The 19,821-nt window shown below is 47.7% G+C and overlaps 1 protein-coding gene across 4 annotated transcripts; it reads right to left on the bottom strand.

Annotated features, from left to right (window-relative positions):
* Window positions 1-319: 319 nt before the first annotated feature.
* LOC133347618 (tripartite motif-containing protein 54-like) lies at window positions 320-19,454 on the bottom strand. 4 transcript variants are annotated; one of them, XM_061560047.1, is made up of 10 exons: window positions 18,305-19,454; window positions 9,186-9,355; window positions 7,146-7,311; window positions 5,682-5,777; window positions 4,261-4,494; window positions 3,226-3,248; window positions 2,214-2,338; window positions 1,989-2,114; window positions 1,484-1,704; window positions 320-1,169 (listed from the first exon to the last, which is right to left on the bottom strand). In XM_061560047.1, the coding sequence occupies exons 1-10, from the start codon at window positions 18,458-18,460 to the stop codon at window positions 1,068-1,070; spliced, it is 1,419 nt and encodes a 472-aa protein (XP_061416031.1). In that variant the 5' UTR covers window positions 18,461-19,454; the 3' UTR covers window positions 320-1,067. The 4 variants fall into 4 exon arrangements, with proteins under 4 accessions (XP_061416031.1, XP_061416032.1, XP_061416033.1 ...); XM_061560048.1 differs by lacking the exon at window positions 18,305-19,454 and adding an exon at window positions 17,629-17,767; XM_061560049.1 differs by lacking the exon at window positions 18,305-19,454 and adding an exon at window positions 17,647-17,767.
* Between the last annotated feature and the right edge of the window lie 367 nt (window positions 19,455-19,821).

Genomic DNA, 19,821 nt, shown 5'->3' with positions numbered 1-19,821 from the left:
AGAGATAGATGTACGACCCCTTCATATAACCGAGCCTACACAATATGTAAAGAAACAATGGCTTTTGTATAATTTCAGAAATGAAAGTACATCAATTGACACTTATATGTGCTTAGGTGCTTGATGAGAAGGTTTTAAGTTGAATTCTCGATCGGGTATCCAATCAGCCCAGCATCCCATTCACAGCACGATAAAATGAGTATCACTTTGTGGCAAGTGAATTGTGGTCATCCCGTGTATAAACTGGCCCCTGCCATGGGAATGTGGAATTTCCACCTCTGGCTATGGGCCACCTACAGAAGTGAATGCCATACAATGCTCGTTTGAGCAGGAAGGAATTTAATTTTAACGAACAGTAGAGCAACGTTCAGCTAAACAGCAAAGCATTTTCTGGGAAAAGGAAAATAATTCCCATTAATAAATGTTACAAAATTTAAATGAATCCACAGGAAGTGTTTGCACTTCTGCATGCATCTCATTTGATGTCGCCCCTACATCTTACACTGTATTCCCTCTCCACAGGCCATATGACGATTCACCCTTTCAATGATTCTATTTCTATTATTCAGCTTCACCATTCAAATAAATAATCGATTACTCTTTGTCTCGTTTGCATCGTTGTCCGTATGTTTTTGCATGTAGCCTCTCATTTGTTCCATTAGCCTAAAGGCATGCACATAAACATATAATATGTATCAATGTAAATAGTCAATTTCTAAATGCACAACGCAATGCACTAATCCTGAGTACAAGAATTGAATGTAGTTCATTCATCAATTGCTAGTTGCCTCCTCTCCATCGCAATCATACAAATTATGACCTCCTTCCCCCTCATTTACCTTCTCCCATTATTGCCCATCAACTACGACGCTCGTGCCAGGCTACGTGCACTTTGAGGCCGCGTGAAGTGTCGAAGGCTCGCCGGCTGAACAGAAGTCCACGGGACAGGACCAGGTGCCGTGGGTTGACCGAGATGACTTGGGTGACTCAAGGCGCCGATCGATCCCCACTCTCTGCCTCTCACTCGGGGCGAGATGGTCGAGACGGCGAACACGGCTTCCCTGCGATCAGTGCTTGGCGGTGTTGAGCCACGGGAAGGAGAACACGTGCCGGCTGGGCGCCTCCCCTGTGCTGGAATCGGCCAGATGCGGATCCAACGCAGCTTGAGGCTGGGGGAGTGGGAGACGGGCAGATGGGGAGTGGGAGATTAATAGCGGGAAACAGAACTTGCAGTAGGAACTCGGAGGTAGCTGGCTGGCTTATGGGCCAGAGTCAGCAATACCGAGATCCTGGAATTTAATCCGGGTTTAAGCTACACTGATGAAACCCAGTACTCAAGAGGATGATAACGATGATGACAATGTGAGAATGGTGACGATGATAACACGATGATTGTGACATGATGAACTTTATACTGTGATGACAATGATTACTCCGACAACAAACAACGATAGCCCCTGACGGTGGTGATGCGTTGACGTACCTCTCCGTCTTCACGGGGGGCTCGCGTCCCTTCCCCCGTCGCCCCCTTGACCCCGCTGGGCCCCGCTTGCACCCCGACTCCAACGGCGCCAGCGCCCTGCTCGACCGAGTCGTCCGCTTGCCCATCCTCCCCCTCCGTGTACACCACCTCCACCTCCTCCACCAACACCTCCTCATCCTCCTCCTCCTCGTCTCGCTTCTCACCTCCGCCTCCGCCACTCGCTGTGAGATGCACGGGGAAGCAGCTGACACTGGGGAGTTTGTCTCTGGGAAATAGAAACACACTGGAGACAACTAAAGCTTTGAGACGGCTGACACGATCGATGGCTAGCGGTGGAGACACCTCAAGGATAAGCGGCAATAAAAATGCAATATAGCTGATACTGGAGACATCCGACACTGAGAAACAGTGGCCAGCATGAACAGCTGGCAACAGAAACACAGATCATTGTCACCAACGGCTGTGTGAAATCCATCGCTGGATGAAGGCCTGGCAACATATTCACCCTCCACCGTGGTCTCGAGATGCCGTAAGTCCATTCCGCTCCTGCACAGACGCTTATTGCGTCGTTCCATCTCTGGCAGTGCTCGCTCGTTCGGCTGCTGTTCCATCGCCACCAATTCCGTCATCCCTTACAGCGAAGGGAATACGGGCGATGGACGAGAGAGGTGAGACCACCAGGTCTGCTACGGCGAGGAGAGGGGAGGGGACGTGACCGTGCTCTACGCACTGCTCAGGAAGGTGATCCTCCTCAGCAGGGCCTCCTCCTGCTCGAAGCTGGCCATGAATCGGTCCATGTTCTCGAAGCCCGGCTCCATCTTCTGGATGTGGGTCGCCTGGGACGACTCGATGATCCTGCGTGGAGAAACACGGCCGGCGTCGAGAAATGGGCCAACCTCCTAACCCTCACCATTGGAACCTCATTTGCCACCCTGCTTACCCCGAGCTCTCATACTCTGATGGTGCATTGTCTTTGAGTTGTGCGCCTTTTGGCGTCATCTGGTCCAACCCATGTGAGACTAGGCTCTAAGGAAAGCTGTCTCGGGTGTGGACCAATCAACTTCAAGGACAGTGCACATTATCAGAGCTATGTTTTTTGTTAGCATTATGACTGCAGGTATTGTGGTCTATGCAAACATGACTCCTTGTAAAAAAAGGTGTCAGTTTTGTTGCCAGATAGAAGGGTAAAAAAACAATTATCTCCTAACCCTCGTCACGTCGTCTCACCATCAACAACATCATCGTCGTCGTCGTCATCAGAATGATTGTTGGATCACCACTCGCGTCATCACGATTGACATTATTGTTTATTGATGACCGTTAGCAGTGCCGTGGTGTTGCTCTCTCATGTCTCCCTGCCCTGACCAGCCCCCACCACCCCCTACCTCGCCCCACCATTTCACCCTTTAAATTGCATTTAGACGCTATATAGTTGCATTTTTTTTTCGGAATTGTCATTTGTTGAGTGTGATCTACATCGTTGTAGTCATCACTCTTATTATTACGTGATTGTGAATATCATTGGTTTAATCTTAAAGATCTATGACATCACTATGATCATCACCAGCAACAGCAGCAGCGTTATAATCACATCACATAACATCATCATCACCATCGTGATTGTTGTTATTATATTTGTAGTCTTTCTCATTATCATCATCATCATTGTTATCATGACTATCCATTACCAGTATTATGGTCATAATCATCATCATTATGAATAACACTTAAGATATACTTACTTTTGAATGAGTGGCTTGGCATTCTGATAAGAGACAAAACACACACAAAATTTGAAGACGCAATCAATAAGTTTCGTTGGATGATATTGATACAATAAATACTTGCAAAGGGTACCAGCAGGGATTAGAAAGGTACACCACAATGCTACTGAGGAAAAGATGAACATAAATTAAGTAACGTCGAGGCGATATATTTACGCTGAGTCACAAACACACCCGGACACACATAGTTCAGAGAACAAATTCGAGTTACAGAGATCATACTGCCTGCAAAGCAGGGTAATGGCACTTTGGGCAGCAGTGAGAAGACATCGACCGCGGAGATGAAACGATGACGAGATCGGCTCATGTGCAGGACTGTGGTGGATTGTAGAGATAGGTGGGTTTGTTATAAACTAAACTTAAAAAAAATATTTTTGATTTTGCCAGGTAAGGCCCACTGAGCTCTATAGCTCTTCATAAGAAGCGAACTGGCCACATAATGATAGCTCGACCATGTGCCTCATCACGTGGAAATGTATATCAGTCAAATGCTCTCAACGCATGTTTCTAAATATGGAGAGAAAAAAACGGAGGACCCGGAGAAATATCCACGAGACCACGGAAAGAGAGACGTGCAAACTCCAAATACACAGGTGTCAGGGTCTGGATCGAACCCACGACCTACTGCACAGCAGGCGAGGGAGTTAACATCTCATAGCCATCGCGGTGACCCAGGTCATGCGTTACATCCGGTGACTGTGCAAGGCGGTGACGGCTTGTGGTGGCCTTCATTCCACAGCGGGTAGATCATGGCTGATGCCCGTGGCCTCGCATGGTAGGCATGAGCCCTGTGGTGAAAGGAATGAAATTGGACCCCCCCCCCCCACTTCCCCACCGCTTGCCTTACCCCCCCACTTCGTTGCCCGGCGCGTGGGACGACTCGGTGCGGTTGGACGGGCCAGCAAGCTCGACAGCGTCACGGCTGCTGGCTGATGATGGTGACGACGACGAAGATGTTGTTGTTGAAAGATTGAGAAGACGCCGCTTACTCACCTGCAGGAAGAGTGCCATCTCGGGCTCCTCCATGGACTGCAGGGCGTTCTCCACGAGCTTGGAGGCCACTTCCAGGTGCTCGCCGTACTGCCGCATGTGCGTGCGCAGGCGCTGCATGCGCTCGTCCTGTTCGCGCGTCACCGCCTGCAGCATCTCCTGCTTGCGGTGCTCCAGCACCGCGTACAGCCCGTCAAACTGCTCGCACAGCATCTGCTTCTGGCGGCGGCTGTTCGCCTGCGAAAGAGGTGGGGGGTGGGGGGTGGCGGTGAGGTGAAAGGTCGAAGGAGAAGTTGCAGGAGATGGAAGAGTCAACACAGGACGGCTGCTTGCGTTGTGGCCGAAACGTCGTGAGAATTATTTTATTATGTTTTATTTGTATTATTTTATTACTTCCCTTCTACGTGACTTTACCGAAAGAACCAAGAAGATAAAAGTCAACACAGGGGTTCCATAATGGCCATGTTGGAAGTGATGAGCTCGTACAGATGAGATTCTGAGTTCAAGCACTGGGTCCTGGTTTCTTGGTGGATTTGTAATGACATTGATTTAGCAGTAATGGGAGTTGGCAATGATTCTGGGTTGGAGTCCTGGGTCTGGGTGTCTTTCTTTGGCATTCTCACGAGTTCAGAATGGCTCTATCCGAGACACTGATGATGTTCTGGGTTTGAGTCCTGGGTCTGGGTGTATCTCTCGGTGGATTCATAATATCCGAGTCAAAGATATTGAACAGCTACCACTGATATTCTAAGTTTGAATCCTGGCTCTGAGTGTGATGAAATTTTCTTGTAGACACTAAGTGACAATGCTTTGTCACCTAATTTGGATATTTTCTTTCTCTGCGAATTTAAAATATCGGCGAGATGTTATCTACCTTGCCTGGTTTGCAGGAGGTCGTGGGTTTGATCTCAACCCTGACGCCTGTCTATTTGAAGTTTGCATATTCTCCCCGTTGTCGCGTGGTTTTTTTCTCATTTAGAAACATGCATTTAGATTATTTGGCTGCTATAAATTTCCACATAATAAGCCACTTCTTTGAGCTATCATTTGTGGCCAGGTCGCCTCTGAAAAAGAGTTAATAGTTCAGTGGGCTTTACCTAGTAAAATAAAAAGTAGTTTTGTTGTGGTTTCCCTGTGGCTAGGGCATGCGAAAAATTACATTACTCCCTACGGGTGTGGCTTAAAAAGGTGACTTGAAGGGATCTCAATGGAATCTCTGATATCTCCTTTCGCGGAACATTAGCGCATGGGGCAAGGTGCTGCTTACTGCAAAAACCTCCAGACGAATAATTTATTTTTTTACGACGCGAAGCCAAGCAGAGCAGAACTTTCGAACGAAAACATTCGAAGATTACAAAAGAAAAGACAAACGCGTTTCCGAGACGAGTCGGCAACGCCGAATAAAACGTGGACTGCGACGGCACCTCCAGCGCCTTGCAGGTCTCCTCCATCTGTCCGATGACCGCCTGCACGCGGTCGTTCCCGGCGACGAGCAGGGCGATCCCGTCGCTCAGGTCGCCCTGCGCGTGGCACGCGACCGGCAGAAATGTGGTGGGTGTGAACAGGGTGGGGGGGGGGAGAGATTGATAGCCTACTCATTGACGCGATGGGATGTGCAAACCTTTGCGAAAACCACTGCTGGATGAGGGCCTCGCAATGTCGTGCAGCTGGAGGGAACTGTTTGACCATTTGACCACGCATGTTTGTATTCATAATCAACGTTTTTTGCCCGATGATGCTGGATGCAATAACCAGCGAAACGTCGTACTCAAATTGTAAATGTTGTGGTTTCACGCTTCAACACACCGGTGGGCTAAAGCAGTGAACTATTTGTCTTTTGTCAACGTGACACTTTTTTACTGATTGGCCGTGTCGGGTGGTGGAGGGTTACGACACATTTATAAATAACGCGATCTAAACCCAAAAACGTTGATTATGAATAATATTGGTCGCGAAAGCCTACGTGTTAAAACTCATGTATGTATGTTGAACTTTTTTCGCACCGTACCAAGTCAACAGTGCTAATCGGAGGTGGTCGGTGTGGGTTGCTGAATCGGGTAGTAATTTGCCAGGAACGGGTTCGGATATCACTCACCACGGAGTTGGCCTTCAGTGGGAAAAACAAGCTCATAATGCACTGCGCTAAGCACTGCGCGACCGCTCCACCCCCTGTATGCCTATGTGTGTGTCTCTCTCTGCTTGTGTGTCTGTCTGTGTGTCTCCGTATTTATGTTTTTTTGTCTCTCTCTCAAATTTAGCAATCTTTGGAAGAACGTAATCAACCAGGTGGGGTGTTGACTCTTGTGTTGGCCGACTCTCTGTGTTGTATTGCATTATATTTCCAAGTTTACTATGTTTGTTTTCTCATTCATTCGTACCTAATGATGGTTGCTTGTGTTGCAATCGAAACGTCGTATTCTATTATTATCTAATTTTATTTCTTTCTACGTGACTTTACCGAAAGAACCAAAGAGTAATTCCGGCAGTCACGAAAGCTTCGAATCTCGTTTGAAGGATCATGGTCTTTAATTACCCAGGGCAGCCTCACACTGAGCCTCAAGACGCTTTGTCAGGAGGGTCCCTGTTACCTTTGTTGAGAACTGTCCTTCCCCAGCGCCTCCGATTAGCACGGTTGGCTACGTGCGGTGCGAAATAAGTTCAATATACATTGAGACACTTGGTCATTGCCACGAACGAGTGTTGGGCTTGGTGTGGGAGCAAACTGGATGACCCAGAATCCATTGATTGATCGTAAGGGGGGCGTTGTTGTGACCTGTGACACATTCACAATCAGCGCCCCTTGGCCCACAACCCCGCGGCCCCCAGCCCCCTTACCCGCACCAGCCAGTCCGGCACCCCTCTACCCCCAACCCACAGATGTAAGTCACCTTCTGCTTCTTGTAGACGGTGCCCAGTGGCGCCACCTCGCATCCCGAGTGAGCCCCGAACACCTTGCACATGGAGCAGGTGGGCACGCCGCACGTGATACAGTAGATGTTGATCCGCTCGTCCTCGTGCTCCTCGCACATCGGCTGGTCCGTCTTCTTCATGGGCCTGCCAAGTGCATGGGGGTGGGGGAAGAGGGGGAGGAGGGGGAGATTGGGGTGAGGGTCAGGGCAATGGCGGTGAAGTGACCAGGGTAGGTGACACATGTGGAAAAGTGCACCCAAGGACGATGTGTTGTCATCCTCGGTGGCATATTTAGAAAGTGCAGCCAAAGATTATTTGGTTCTTTCGGTTAAGTCACGTCTAAAGATAAAATAATAAATTAAATTAAATAATAGCATACGACGTTTCGATTGCAACACAAGCAATCATCATCAGGTATAATGAAATAGCGACATAAAATCTAACCAGAAAACTATAGACAGACATATTAGCAGACAGATATCACCAAGATACATAGAGGGAGCAACACAAGAACCAGAGAGGGGTGATCATCTCTGTGGGGTGGCCTTAAATAGACAGAGGGGGGAGGAGGCAGAGAGAGGGAGGGGGTTAGAGAAAACATTTGCATATCAATGAGTGGTCCAAAAACAAGGTTCTGCAAGTGCGATGACACGGCAAGCAAGTCTGAAAATCAGAAGGACAAACTAAAATTCAATAACCTAGCAAAATATCGAAATGTAATGTAATACAACACAGGTTATTGAATTTTAGTTTGTCCTTCTGATTTTCAGACTTGCTTGCCGTGTCATCGCACTTGCAGAACCTTGTTTTTGGACCACTCATTGATATGCAAATGTTTTCTCTAACCCCCTCCCTCTCTCTGCCTCCTCCCCCCTCTGTCTATTTAAGGCCACCCCACAGAGATGATCACCCCTCTCTGGTTCCTGTGTTGCTCCCTCTATGTATCTTGGTGATATCTGTCTGCTAATATGTCTGTCTATAGTTTTCTGGTTAGATTTTATGTCGCTATTTCATTATACCTGATGATGATTGCTTGTGTTGCAATCGAAACGTCGTATGCTATTATTTAATTTAATTTATTATTTTATCTTTAGACGTGACTTAACCGAAAGAACCAAATAATCATTTACTGCAGTCACGAAAGTTCTAAAATTAAGATTGCAGCCAAAGAGAATGGCATCCGTGTGGCTGGCACGTAAACAAAGTGCAGCCGCAAGGCAATGCCCCACCTGCCATGGATGACACATTCACAAAGTGTACCCATTGCGAGTGTGTCATCTGCCTGGGTGAGCGCATTTACAAAGTGTAGCTAAGGCCGCCGCGCCAACATATTGGGTGACATATTTACAAAGTGCATTGCGAAACAAGGTCATGTGCCTGGGTGGCACAAGCAGAATGTGCACTCAAATACGCTTCCTCTGCCGATTGCTCGGGGCAGTTGAGGAGCATGCTCACAACAAGCAACGAGAGTTTTTTTTTCTAAATCGACAACATAACTTGCGTCTATAATTACAATTCTGAAAACCAGAAACAGCTTGAAAGAAAACAGAACATCAACCACCATAGTTCCCATCGTTTGATGCGTAACAATGCGGTGTGTCTAAGTTGTTCACGACCCGAATTTAAAACCAAATTTAAGAAAATAAAAACTCTAAAACCACGGTTATGTGGTCAGTTGTGGGGCTGTGGCCACGTTGCTGCCTCGACGTAATAATTTTTAAACGTAATAATATTATGTTTTATTTGTTTTATTTTATTATTTCCATTCTACGTGACTTTACCGAAAGAACCAAGAAGATGAATCCCTGCAGTCACGAAAGCTTTAAATCGAAATTAAATGAACGATGTGCATGATGAGGTTGTCTCGCACTTGGTGGACTCCTGCTTGTAGATGTCGATGGTGTTCTCCACGAGTCAATGAAAGAATAAGGCATTGAGAAATTGAGTTCACGGTCTGTGCAATGGACGAGTGAGTGAGTGAGTGAATGGACGATGTGCATGATGAGGTTGTCCCGCACTTGGTGGACTCCTGCTTGTAGATGTCGATGATGTTCTCCACGAGGAGGTTGCGCTGGAGGCCGTAGACCCCGTGTCGGTCCAGCACCACCTCGTGCCGGCACGACGGGCATCGGAAGCGACCCCCGGAGCCCACGCCCGAGCTCCGAGACTGCCAGAACGGGTTCGACGCCTGTACGAGATGTGGGGAGCGGTGGTGCAACGGTTAGCGCGCTGCGCGACGAACCCGGCGGCCCGAGTTCGATTCCCGCTCACGGCCAACACCCGCGACGATTATCTGTACCGGTCCCGGACCTCCCCTCGGTCGACTCAGCCTTAAATAAGTACCTGGTGCGGTGTGTAAACATCGCCACTAGGGAGACAAAGGTGGTCAAGCGTGGTGCTGGCCACCCACCCCCTTGTGTGCCGTGCCGGCTTCCATAAGTGCACGCTAACAGCACTTGCCCCAACAGTCTGTTAAGGCTACACGGAGGACCTTTGTCTTTGTTTCGAGAGAGACGGGGAAACAGCGGACTTGGAATCTCGAGCGATAGGGAAGAGACGTGAAGGTACCGGGAGAAAGAGACGGAGAGTGGAGGGAGACGGGGGATATTGGACGTGGAGACACGAGGGCGATAAGGAGAGACACGTGGAGCCTGGGGATATTGGAGACAGCGGGAGACAGCGAGAGAGCTCAAGACATTGGTTGAGGGATTTAGAAAGGGAGCCAGGATATGGAACACAAGAAGACAGGGAGACATATGCGGTGACGTGGAGAGACGAGGAGAGACCTGGAGATATGGGACACAGCGAGACAGAGGAATTGAGGCAAGATACGTATTTCGACGTCGGGAGACGAGGGGCATGAGACAGAGACAGGGGATGGATTTGAAGCTTTCGTGACTGCGAGGATTCATAGTCTTTGGTTTTTTCGGTAAAGTCACGTAGGTACAAATTTTAATTAAATTGATGAAAACAACTAAATTAAATCACGACGTTTCGGGCGCAACACAAGCGTCCTTCTTCAGGTGGGGACAACGTAGCGAAAGCACAAACCGCTTAAGCGTTTTCATTCATTTTATGTTTTACCTACGTGACTTTACCGAAAAAAACAAAGAGTACGGGGGATGGAGTGACACGGAAGACATGAGACAAACGAGACGGGCAAGGTGAGAAATAGTAAGACGTGCAAAGAGAAGTTTCGGAGAGAATACGAGGCAAATGCATAGAGAGTGCAGTGCAGCATGTAGGATGCTAACGTATCGGTGTGGGTATGTGATTGGGATCTCCTCTTGTGTCCGGAATTTTCTCCGGACGTTTCACTTTTCCTTCCGCACAAAATAAAAAAAAATTGATTGGCCAAACATTGCAATGCAAGACCCTCGTGAAAAAACAAGTCCCGAGACTTGGTGAAGCTTTCCTGGATAATATAAAGTAATTAATACTTTATATTAAGCATCTCTCTCTGCTCATCTCTGCTGGAGGCAATTCCGCATTCTCGTTTTCCCACAACGTGGTCGTGATTTTTTTATCCAAAACGAGAAAATCCTTCATGCCATAAAAACAATTGTAGGCCGGGAAAAAATATAATTCACAAAAAAAGCCACGGATAGACAGACACGTGTACAAAACGAAGTCGGTCTTCGTGCGTGATGCGCAAAAAACATAGGCGGATAATCATAATGATTTTAATCGTGTTATATTTTTCCGTTATCAAACAGCGCCGTTCACGTCAATTGCGTCTCAAAACGCCGAACGCTGCGAACCGCGCTGCCACCCGTTTGGAGGAATTGATAAGAAGGATACAAATGTATTTGCCAGTAAACACTTAAGCTCCTGACAACAGCCAAAGTCCAGAGAATACTAATGACAAACGCCATCGTAAGTTTGACTTTGACTTTAAACAGCCTCAAATATTCAAGCAGCACCCAGAACACTGAACACCGCAAAGCCCGAATTGTCGAGGAACTGCATTGTGGTCCTCTTGCCTTGGGTCACCATCAAACTAAAGACGTGGGGCCGAATGACAGCGGCGGTAGCAGTGTGACACAGAGAGAGTGATATAGGGACAGAGATGACTCGAGCCAGACGAGTTACTCTCGTATGGAAACACAGAACAGTGTACATCACTCCAGCCTCACACACACCCATCTCTTAGCACCCACCAGGCTCACACACACCCATCGCTTAGCAACCACCAAGCTCACACACGCCCATCTCTTAGCAACCACCAACCACCAGGCTCACACACACCCATCTCCTAGCAACCACCAGGCTCACACACACCCATCTCTTAGCAACCACCAACCACCAGGCTCACATACACCCATCGCTTAGCAACCACCAGGCTCACACACACCCATCTCTTAGCAACCACCAGGCTCACACACACCCATCTCTTAGCAAACACCAGGCTCACACACACCCATCTCTTAGCAACCACCAACCACCAGGCTCACATACACCCATCTCTTAGCAACCACCAGGCTCACACACACCCATCGCTTAGCAACCACCAAGCTCACACACGCCCATCTCTTAGCAACCACCAACCACCAGGCTCACACACACCCATCTCCTAGCAACCACCAGGCTCACACACACCCATCTCTTAGCAACCACCAACCACCAGGCTCACATACACCCATCTCTTAGCAACCACAGGCTCACACACACCCATCGCTTAGCAACCACCAGGCTCACACACACCCATCTCTTAGCAAACACCAGGCTCACTACACACCCATCTCTTAGCAACCACCAAACTCCAGGCTCACACACACCCATCTCTTAGCAACCACAGGCTCACACACACCCATCGCTTAGCAACCACCAGGCTCACACACACCCATCTCTTAGCAACCACCAGGCTCACACACACCCATCTCTTAGCAACCACCAGGCTCACACACACCCATCTCTTAGCAACCACAGGCTCACACACACCCATCGCTTAGCAACCACCAGGCTCACACACACCCATCTCTTAGCAACCACAGGCTCACACACACCCATCGCTTAGCAACCACCAGGCTCACACACACCCATCTCTTAGCAACCACCAGGCTCACACATACCCATCTCTTAGCAACCACCAAGCTCACACACACCCATCTCTTAGCACCAACGTCGACCTCTCCACTCTTCCAGAGTGGCTCATGAAGTCCATCAAATTAAAAAAACACATCTGTCGTGGAAAAAAACCAATACAGCATCTCTGAAGCCACTGTAACCGTGGCTAAAACAAAGGGTGATGACATTAACATCGTCACGCCGCATGCTAATGCCCGACTCATTGTGAGCGGTGGGGGCAGGGAGGGGAGCTGTAAAGGACGGGGGGGAGGGGGGGGAGCATTGGGGGGGGGGGGGTCCGGGGTTATCGTCGGCTGCCCGAGATTTGCGCCGTCCAAATTTAGTCGGCGTGGCAGCGGACGGCGGTCTAACTCCGAGCTAAATCGAGCGCATTCCGTAGCGGAGAGGGGAGGAGATGGAATCTCGTGCCCCCCCCCCTGCCCCCCCACCCCCCCACGTTTAATCCAGAGAATCTCTTCTCCCAACGCTTATCGCCAAGTCTCCCAAATTTGTCATCGTCATCATTCGGAATAAGTGTCGCTCTTTTATTGCCAGAAAAGGGCAAAGATCTATGTTGTTATTTATCATCGTTTTTGATGGTGGCCGAAAAGGTCCCACGATATAGCCGCTTACCCCGAGCTATACATACTCTGATACGTACATTATCTTTGTTTTGTTCGCCTCTTGGCGTTCTCTGGTCTAACACTGGCGAGGCGAGGCCACCAAGAAGGCCGTCTCTGGTGCAGGCCAATCAGTTTCAAGGACAATGCAAATATTATCAGCTTCAAATCAAGATTATCAGTGGTTGTTTGTTTGCATATATTTCGCCACAAGTACGTGTGGTTAATGAAGACGTGAAGCCTTGCAAAATGTTATCTTATTTGTGTGTTTGAACATCTTAACGCCTGTTTTATCATTCGGACGAAAGTTGCTTGGAGAAATTGGATTTTATGTCCATTCAAAAATAATTGGGATGGAAGTCGGGGAAATAGCGCGACCTATTACAACCTCGGCGGTTAGTCGACACACTTTTAGCACCTTCCAAGATGTAAGCGTCTTTCTGTAGCGGCCACTCGCCGGTGTTGTGCGGCTGTGATTTTACGACTCGTTTAATTGACTTGAAGACCGCGTGTTTATTTTGTGTACAAGTACTTCTCCTGTCTCACTTACTACTGCTGCACGCACTGCCATGGACTCACTCACAATGGACGCACTCACACTCACGTTGACACTCACACGGTCATACACACTCTTATTCACACACACTCTGATTCACACACACTCTGATTCACACACACACACGAGCACACACTACACACTTTCACACGTTGAACGGCACTCTCTAACACCACAACAGACACACAAAAAGAAACACCCAACAGTTGAGTTGCTTTTTTCATAAAAAAAAAACGATCCTTAGCAACGAAATTGCCCCAATTGCCCAATGCAGGAGACGTCGGCTTTCGCAACCAATATTATCCATAGTTAAAGTGTCTTTCCCATAATGAAGGTGTTTTTGGGTTAGGTCGCGTAAATATAAATGCGTCGTTAAACCCACCACCACCCGCCATAGTCAATTAGTAAGGTTTGTCACGTATAACACGTAAGCTTTCGCGACCAATATCATTCATAATCAACGTTTTGGGGTTTAGATCGCGTTATTTATAAATGTGTCGTAACCCTCCACCACCCGACACGGCCAATCAGTAAAAAAGTGTCACGTTGACAAAAGACAAATAGTTCACTGCTTTAGTCCACCGGTGTGTTGAAGCGTGGAACCACAACATTTACAATTTGAGTACGACGTTTCGCTGGTGATTACAACCAGCCGCATCAGGCGATAGCCACATTCTGGCCATTGCCACATTCTGACTATTGGCCTCCTCCACTTAACAGGAGTCCTACCACAGACAATGCGGTGGATGGGGACCACCAGAGGCTCGTGAGCTCGACTCACCAGATGTCCTCACATCGAGGACATCCAGTGAGTAGTGTCGACCCGGTTCAATCCCGGGTGGCTGAAACCTCGATTTGATCGCAGGATCTTAGCCGCGCCGGCTCCAGTGTCTCTCACGCAGCCATTGTGGATCCGTGAGAGAGACAAAGAGAGACACCCGAACCCAGCCAAGGGACCAAGACCAGGGTCTCAGTCGTTCTGGCTCAGTGCCTCTGTGGCATTGCCAGTATGAACGCCATTAGCAAACCCGTCACTTTCAAATAACTTTTAACTAATTCTAGATTTGAAGCGTTCGTGACTGCAAGTATTCATATTCTTAGGTTTTTTCGGTAAAGTCACGTAGGTAAAAAAATCTAAATTAATAAAAGTAAAAATAAAATTAAATAAAAATCACGACGTTTTGGAGGCAACACAAGCTTCCGTCTTCAGGTGGAACCGTCACAGCACGCTTGCTGTAATCAAGTAAATGAGAAATTAAATGAGAGATTTACTTGATTACAGCAAGCGTGCTGTGACGGTTCCACCTGACGACGGAAGCTTGTGTTGCCTCCGAAACGTCGTGATTTTTATTTTATTTTTATTTTACTTTTATTAATTTAGATTGTTTTACCTACGTGACTTTACCGAAAAAAACCTAAGAATATGAACTTTTAACTAACTTTATTTACATTTATTTGACCAAGTAAGGCCCGCTGAGCTAGATAGCTCTTTTTCAGAAGCGGCCTGGCCACAAATGAGAGCTCAACGAAGTGGCTTATCATCACGTGGACATTTATAGCAGCCAAATACTCTGAACGCACGTTGATTCTAAATGTGGAGAGGAAAACCGGAGAACCCGGATAAAAATAAAATAACACGCAAACTCCAAATACACAGCAGGCGTCAGGGTCGGGATCGAGCCCACGACCTCCTGTAGACCAGGCGAGGTAGTTAAGATGTCGCTACCGTGGCACCCATGAAAACCGTTGTATATACGAGGGTACAGACGAGTCTATTGCACGCGTAAAGGTCACGTGAGTTCACGGATCTTGAGCAACATGTATTCAATTACGTCCCCCAGAAACTATTCTTACTGACGCAGGCAGACGAGTTTAGAAACTGACCACAACAAGACTTTCCAATAAATGGGTTATAATTGTATCGATGCCCAGAGGAATGATTGGTGCCACTTTGTAGGAGGTGGCCATGCAGTGTGGTTGGACCTATGCATATATTTATTTGCCGTAAGAATGTGGAATTTTCGTTTGAACCCAGGCACACTTGAACAATGCTTTCCAAATGCTAAACAAAAGACGTGTGGGTGTGTGTAATAATGTACCCACACTGGCATTCCCCAGAAGCCGAGATCGACTGAACATGACACGAGTACATTCATCGCTGCAGTGTGTAACGTGAGCACTGGGGACACAAAGGCGGCCGGGTCTGGTGCCGATTATAACAGTTGGGCTACGTACGGTGCGAAAGAAGTTAAACATACGTACGCATGTGCTGTACATGATAACACGTGCTTTTGTAACACCCCAGAAGCGCGCATTTAGAAACATGCGTTTAGAATATTTGGCTGCCATGCATTTGCACATGATAAGCCACTTCCAGAGCTATCAATTTGTAGCCAGGTGGCTTCTGAAAATAAAACACAACTTAGTAGTTCAGTATTGTCATGTACCTGACCCCACGTCTGCATCTTACTTTCAGTATAGTACTGCACATGTACCCACGCACTGAGATGCGCCTGCTGTTGTGGAGTGACTCATGCAGCCAGCTATGGCTACAGGGTTTGGTGGTACATGTTGTTTACGTCGATTATTGTGAAATTTCGGTCACAGTTCCTATGATCACTGTTACATTGCTTTTATGGCTTTATTTTGGTGATTTCGAAAAGTTTTTTGGTTTGGCCATGTTTGTTTGTTTTAGTACGGAGTTAGAATGATGGCTTTAATCTAAGTTGTCGTGTGGTTGTTGTTGTTGTTGTTTGACTTGCATCTCATTGGAATTTTTGCACAGTGTTGGTGTACGGTTGCTTTTTTTTGGAAGACTGCAGTTTTTTCCTGGATTTTTCTGTTTGCACTTAGTCACTTTAAGATGTTGTCTTGTTCATGTTTTTGTTTTTTGTTCGTTGCGGTTGCACCCGATTCAAGAGCCGAATGGCTCACAGGGCTATACCAAATAAATGAAACTGAAAAAACTGAAACTGAGAGTACATGCGGTGATGACAGCAAGGCTGCATTCCACACCAACCACCTGAACAATGTCAGTGGTGTGACAGCCCAGGTGGAATCTTGCGTAACGTGTACGCGTGTGTGTATGTGCGTATGTATCTGTGTGGAGCGGTAGTGTAGCGCACTGCGCTACGAACTCGGAGCGCCGGATTTGATCATCTGAATCGGTTCTGGGCCTCCCCTAGGTCGACTCAGCTTCAAATGAGTACCTGGTGCGATGTTAAAAAAAAACATCGCCACTGGAGAAACAAAGGCGGCCGGGCGTGGTGCTGTCCACCCACCCCCTCGTGTGCCGAGCTGGCCTTCATAGGTGCTACTCGTTCCCAGCACTTGCCCCAACAGCCTGTTAAATACTATTAGGGCGATCCTTGTCCACTTTGTTGTCATTAAACCCGACACCACCCGACACAGTCAATTAGTAAGATTTGTCACACAAACAAAACAAGGCAATTCGTTACTAGTCCAGCACACCGGTTGTGTGTTGGAGAGTAAACCCACTGCAACGTTTGCAATTCTAGTACCGTGACATTTCGCCGGTAATTACAACAACGACAACTAGCGTCACCAGGAGGCCAGGCAGAGTTGTCGAGAACTCCTCCTATTCATATTCTTTGGGTCTTTCGGTAAAGTGACGTAGATAGGTTAAAAGAAAATAACACAAAACTACGACGTTTCAGGAAACAGGAGAAATCCTCCTGTTTCGGTCCGTACCGACGCGATCTAACCCCCCCCAAACACCTCTTCTATTATGGATAATATTGGTCGCGAAAGCCTACCACTTATTAAATCGTCAATAGAGTTTGACCATCGATTATTCGGCTGTTTCCAACGTTATCCGACGGTCCCGGGTCGATCCGGCGAAACCGCTCTAAAGTCAAACACAGTTCGTGTAAAGTTTGTGTCGTCGTAGTAGTCGTAGTAGTAGTAAACTAGGCACAGCATCACGCCGTGCAGAATCTTCGAGATGTTCGTGGTAAGTACGGTACAGTAAATACGGTAACTGTATACAGCAGGAGATTTGGTTGTTGTCTATTTTCATGTTTGTTTATGCCAATTTCACATCGTAAACACATTTAAAACACACACACACACAAAACACATAGACACAACACCTAAAACATAATGTTACGCAAGAATTTGCCAAAATTTTTTATATATATATAATCATTTCGTGATTATCCTTCCCACGCCCGTTGCCGCCGGGTAATCGATGATCACCTTGCAGTGGAACTTCACCTCTACTGCAGACGTGCACCCCTTTGGTTTCTCAATCGTTAACATGCTTTACAATTCCGATGTAAAGCTTTCGTGACTGCAGGGATTCATATTCTTGGTTCTTTCGGTAAAGTCATGTAGAAGGGAAATAATAAAAAATAAAACAATAAAATACTCACGACGTTTCGATTGCGACACAAGCAATCGTCATCAGGTGTGAAAACCACAGAAATACATTTTGAACAAAGTGGCGGTTTTTTCTCAACGTTGTCCGTGGTGCTGACGTTAAGAAAAAAACCGCCCCTTTTTTCAAAATTTCTTGCTGTGGTTTTCACACTTGATGATGATTGATTGTGTTGCAATCGAAACGTCGTGAGAATTTCATTGTTTAAAAACAAATATTTTATTATTTCCCTTCTACGTGACTTTACCGAAAGAACCAAGAATATGCTTTACAATGTGAATAAATACACATGTTTGATGAAACAAAGTAGTTGTACTTACGCGCCCGTCCTTAATTTGTGTTTCGACGATTTACCTTCTAAATAAATAAATCTGCCCATGTCTCGCACCCCCCCAACTCCCAGAAAGAGCATCTCTCATCCCCAGGGGATGCCTGCACCCCAGGTTAAGATCCACGAATCGACTGTAATGCCAAGATGATGGATGGGCTCCGCACCTGGAAGATGTCGTTGGCGCACTTGCGGCACAGGTTGTGTTGACACGGAAGGATCACCACGGGCTTGGTGAACATCTCCAGGCAGATGGGACACGTCAGCTGCTTCTCAAGATTGTCCATCGCCTGCGCATCCCGGAATCCCGGACTAAAGTCCATGGCCTCTTCTCCCTGACTCTCTTGCCTCACCTGCCTCTCCTTGTCTCTCCTTTACTCTCCTGTATCTCTGTCTCTCCCTATCCTCACTTCCTGTTTCTTTCTGTCCTCTCTGAGCTTCTCTGCCGTTTCCTCCTCCTTTGTGAGTTTATCTATGGGTGTCTATCTTTGCGTGTGTCTCTATAATAATGGGCGTCTGTGTCTATCTCTCAAAATGCTCTCATTGTCTGTGTAAACTTATCAAGACTCGATGTGTGAGTCTCTTTGTGTTTCTGTTTGGTATGTGTCGAACGATCTCTGTTCTTCAAATCCCTCCTCTCTCTCTCTCTCTCTCAAGATTCCCTCGGTCACTCCTTCAGGGCCCTGTCAATGTGTGTCTCTCTCTCGTTCTCTCTGTACGCACTGTCTCAGTGTCTCGCCAATTCAACCCGGCCTGTCTGTGGCTCACTGTCTTCTCTCTCCTCCACACTCAACCTCTGTCAATCTCTCTCTGTCTATTAAACACAAACCTTAAAATGTCAGGCAGAGCCGCCGCAACGCAAAAACGAACTCCAGGCTGAGATTTTCTGGTCTCCTAACGCTCTCGACGGAGCCCGCTGGGAGTGTCACTGGAACACTGCTCTCGATCTGTGTCGGCAGCTGCTCCCTTACGCTCATCCTCTACCCCCGACCCCCATCACGAGGCTGTTTATAGCTCGTCGGGACGTCAGGAGTTGCTATGTGTGAATGTTTGGGACGGCGAGAGGGGATGAAACGGCCACGAGCGCCAAGCTCCACTCACAATTTTTTTTTTTTTCTATCTACGTGACTTTACCGACAGAACCAAGAATATCCACTCACAAAAACAACAAAAAGACAAAGACGGCCCCGTATAGCCTGTAACGAACTGTTTGGGGCCAAGTGCTGTTAGCGACGAGCACCTATGAAGGCCGGCACGGCACACGAGGGGGTGGGTGGCCAGCAACCACGCCCGGCCGCCTTTGTCTCCCGAGCGACGATGTTTACGCACCGCACGCAGGATACTCATTTTAGGCTGAGTCGACCTAGGAGAGGCCCAAGACACGGTGGGGGGGTTTGTATCGCAGCGCGCTCGCCACTGCGCCACCGCTCCACGCAAGAACTGCGCACGAGACAAGCGACACTCACGCACACCTGGCCACGGGCATGTGGCGTAGAGTCAGTGGGAGGTCGCTCCTTCTCTTATGCTGCCCACTCTGTCTGTCAATCCCTTGGCCCTGTTCAGGTCCCAGACTGACGACACTTGCCTTTCTTCCTCCATGCACTGGGTCTTGCCCACCTCACCTCGCTTCTCGCATCTCGCTACTTGGAGGCGACATGTTAGGGGCCATCCATTGAGTACGTAC

Source organism: Lethenteron reissneri, chromosome 26 (genome assembly GCF_015708825.2).
Source record: "Lethenteron reissneri isolate LAM-NWPU_2019-01 chromosome 26, ASM1570882v1, whole genome shotgun sequence".
Lineage (NCBI taxonomy): Eukaryota > Metazoa > Chordata > Hyperoartia > Petromyzontiformes > Petromyzontidae > Lethenteron > Lethenteron reissneri.
Note: the sequence above shows the minus strand (reverse complement) of the source record. Positions and strands in the feature narration are given on the sequence as shown.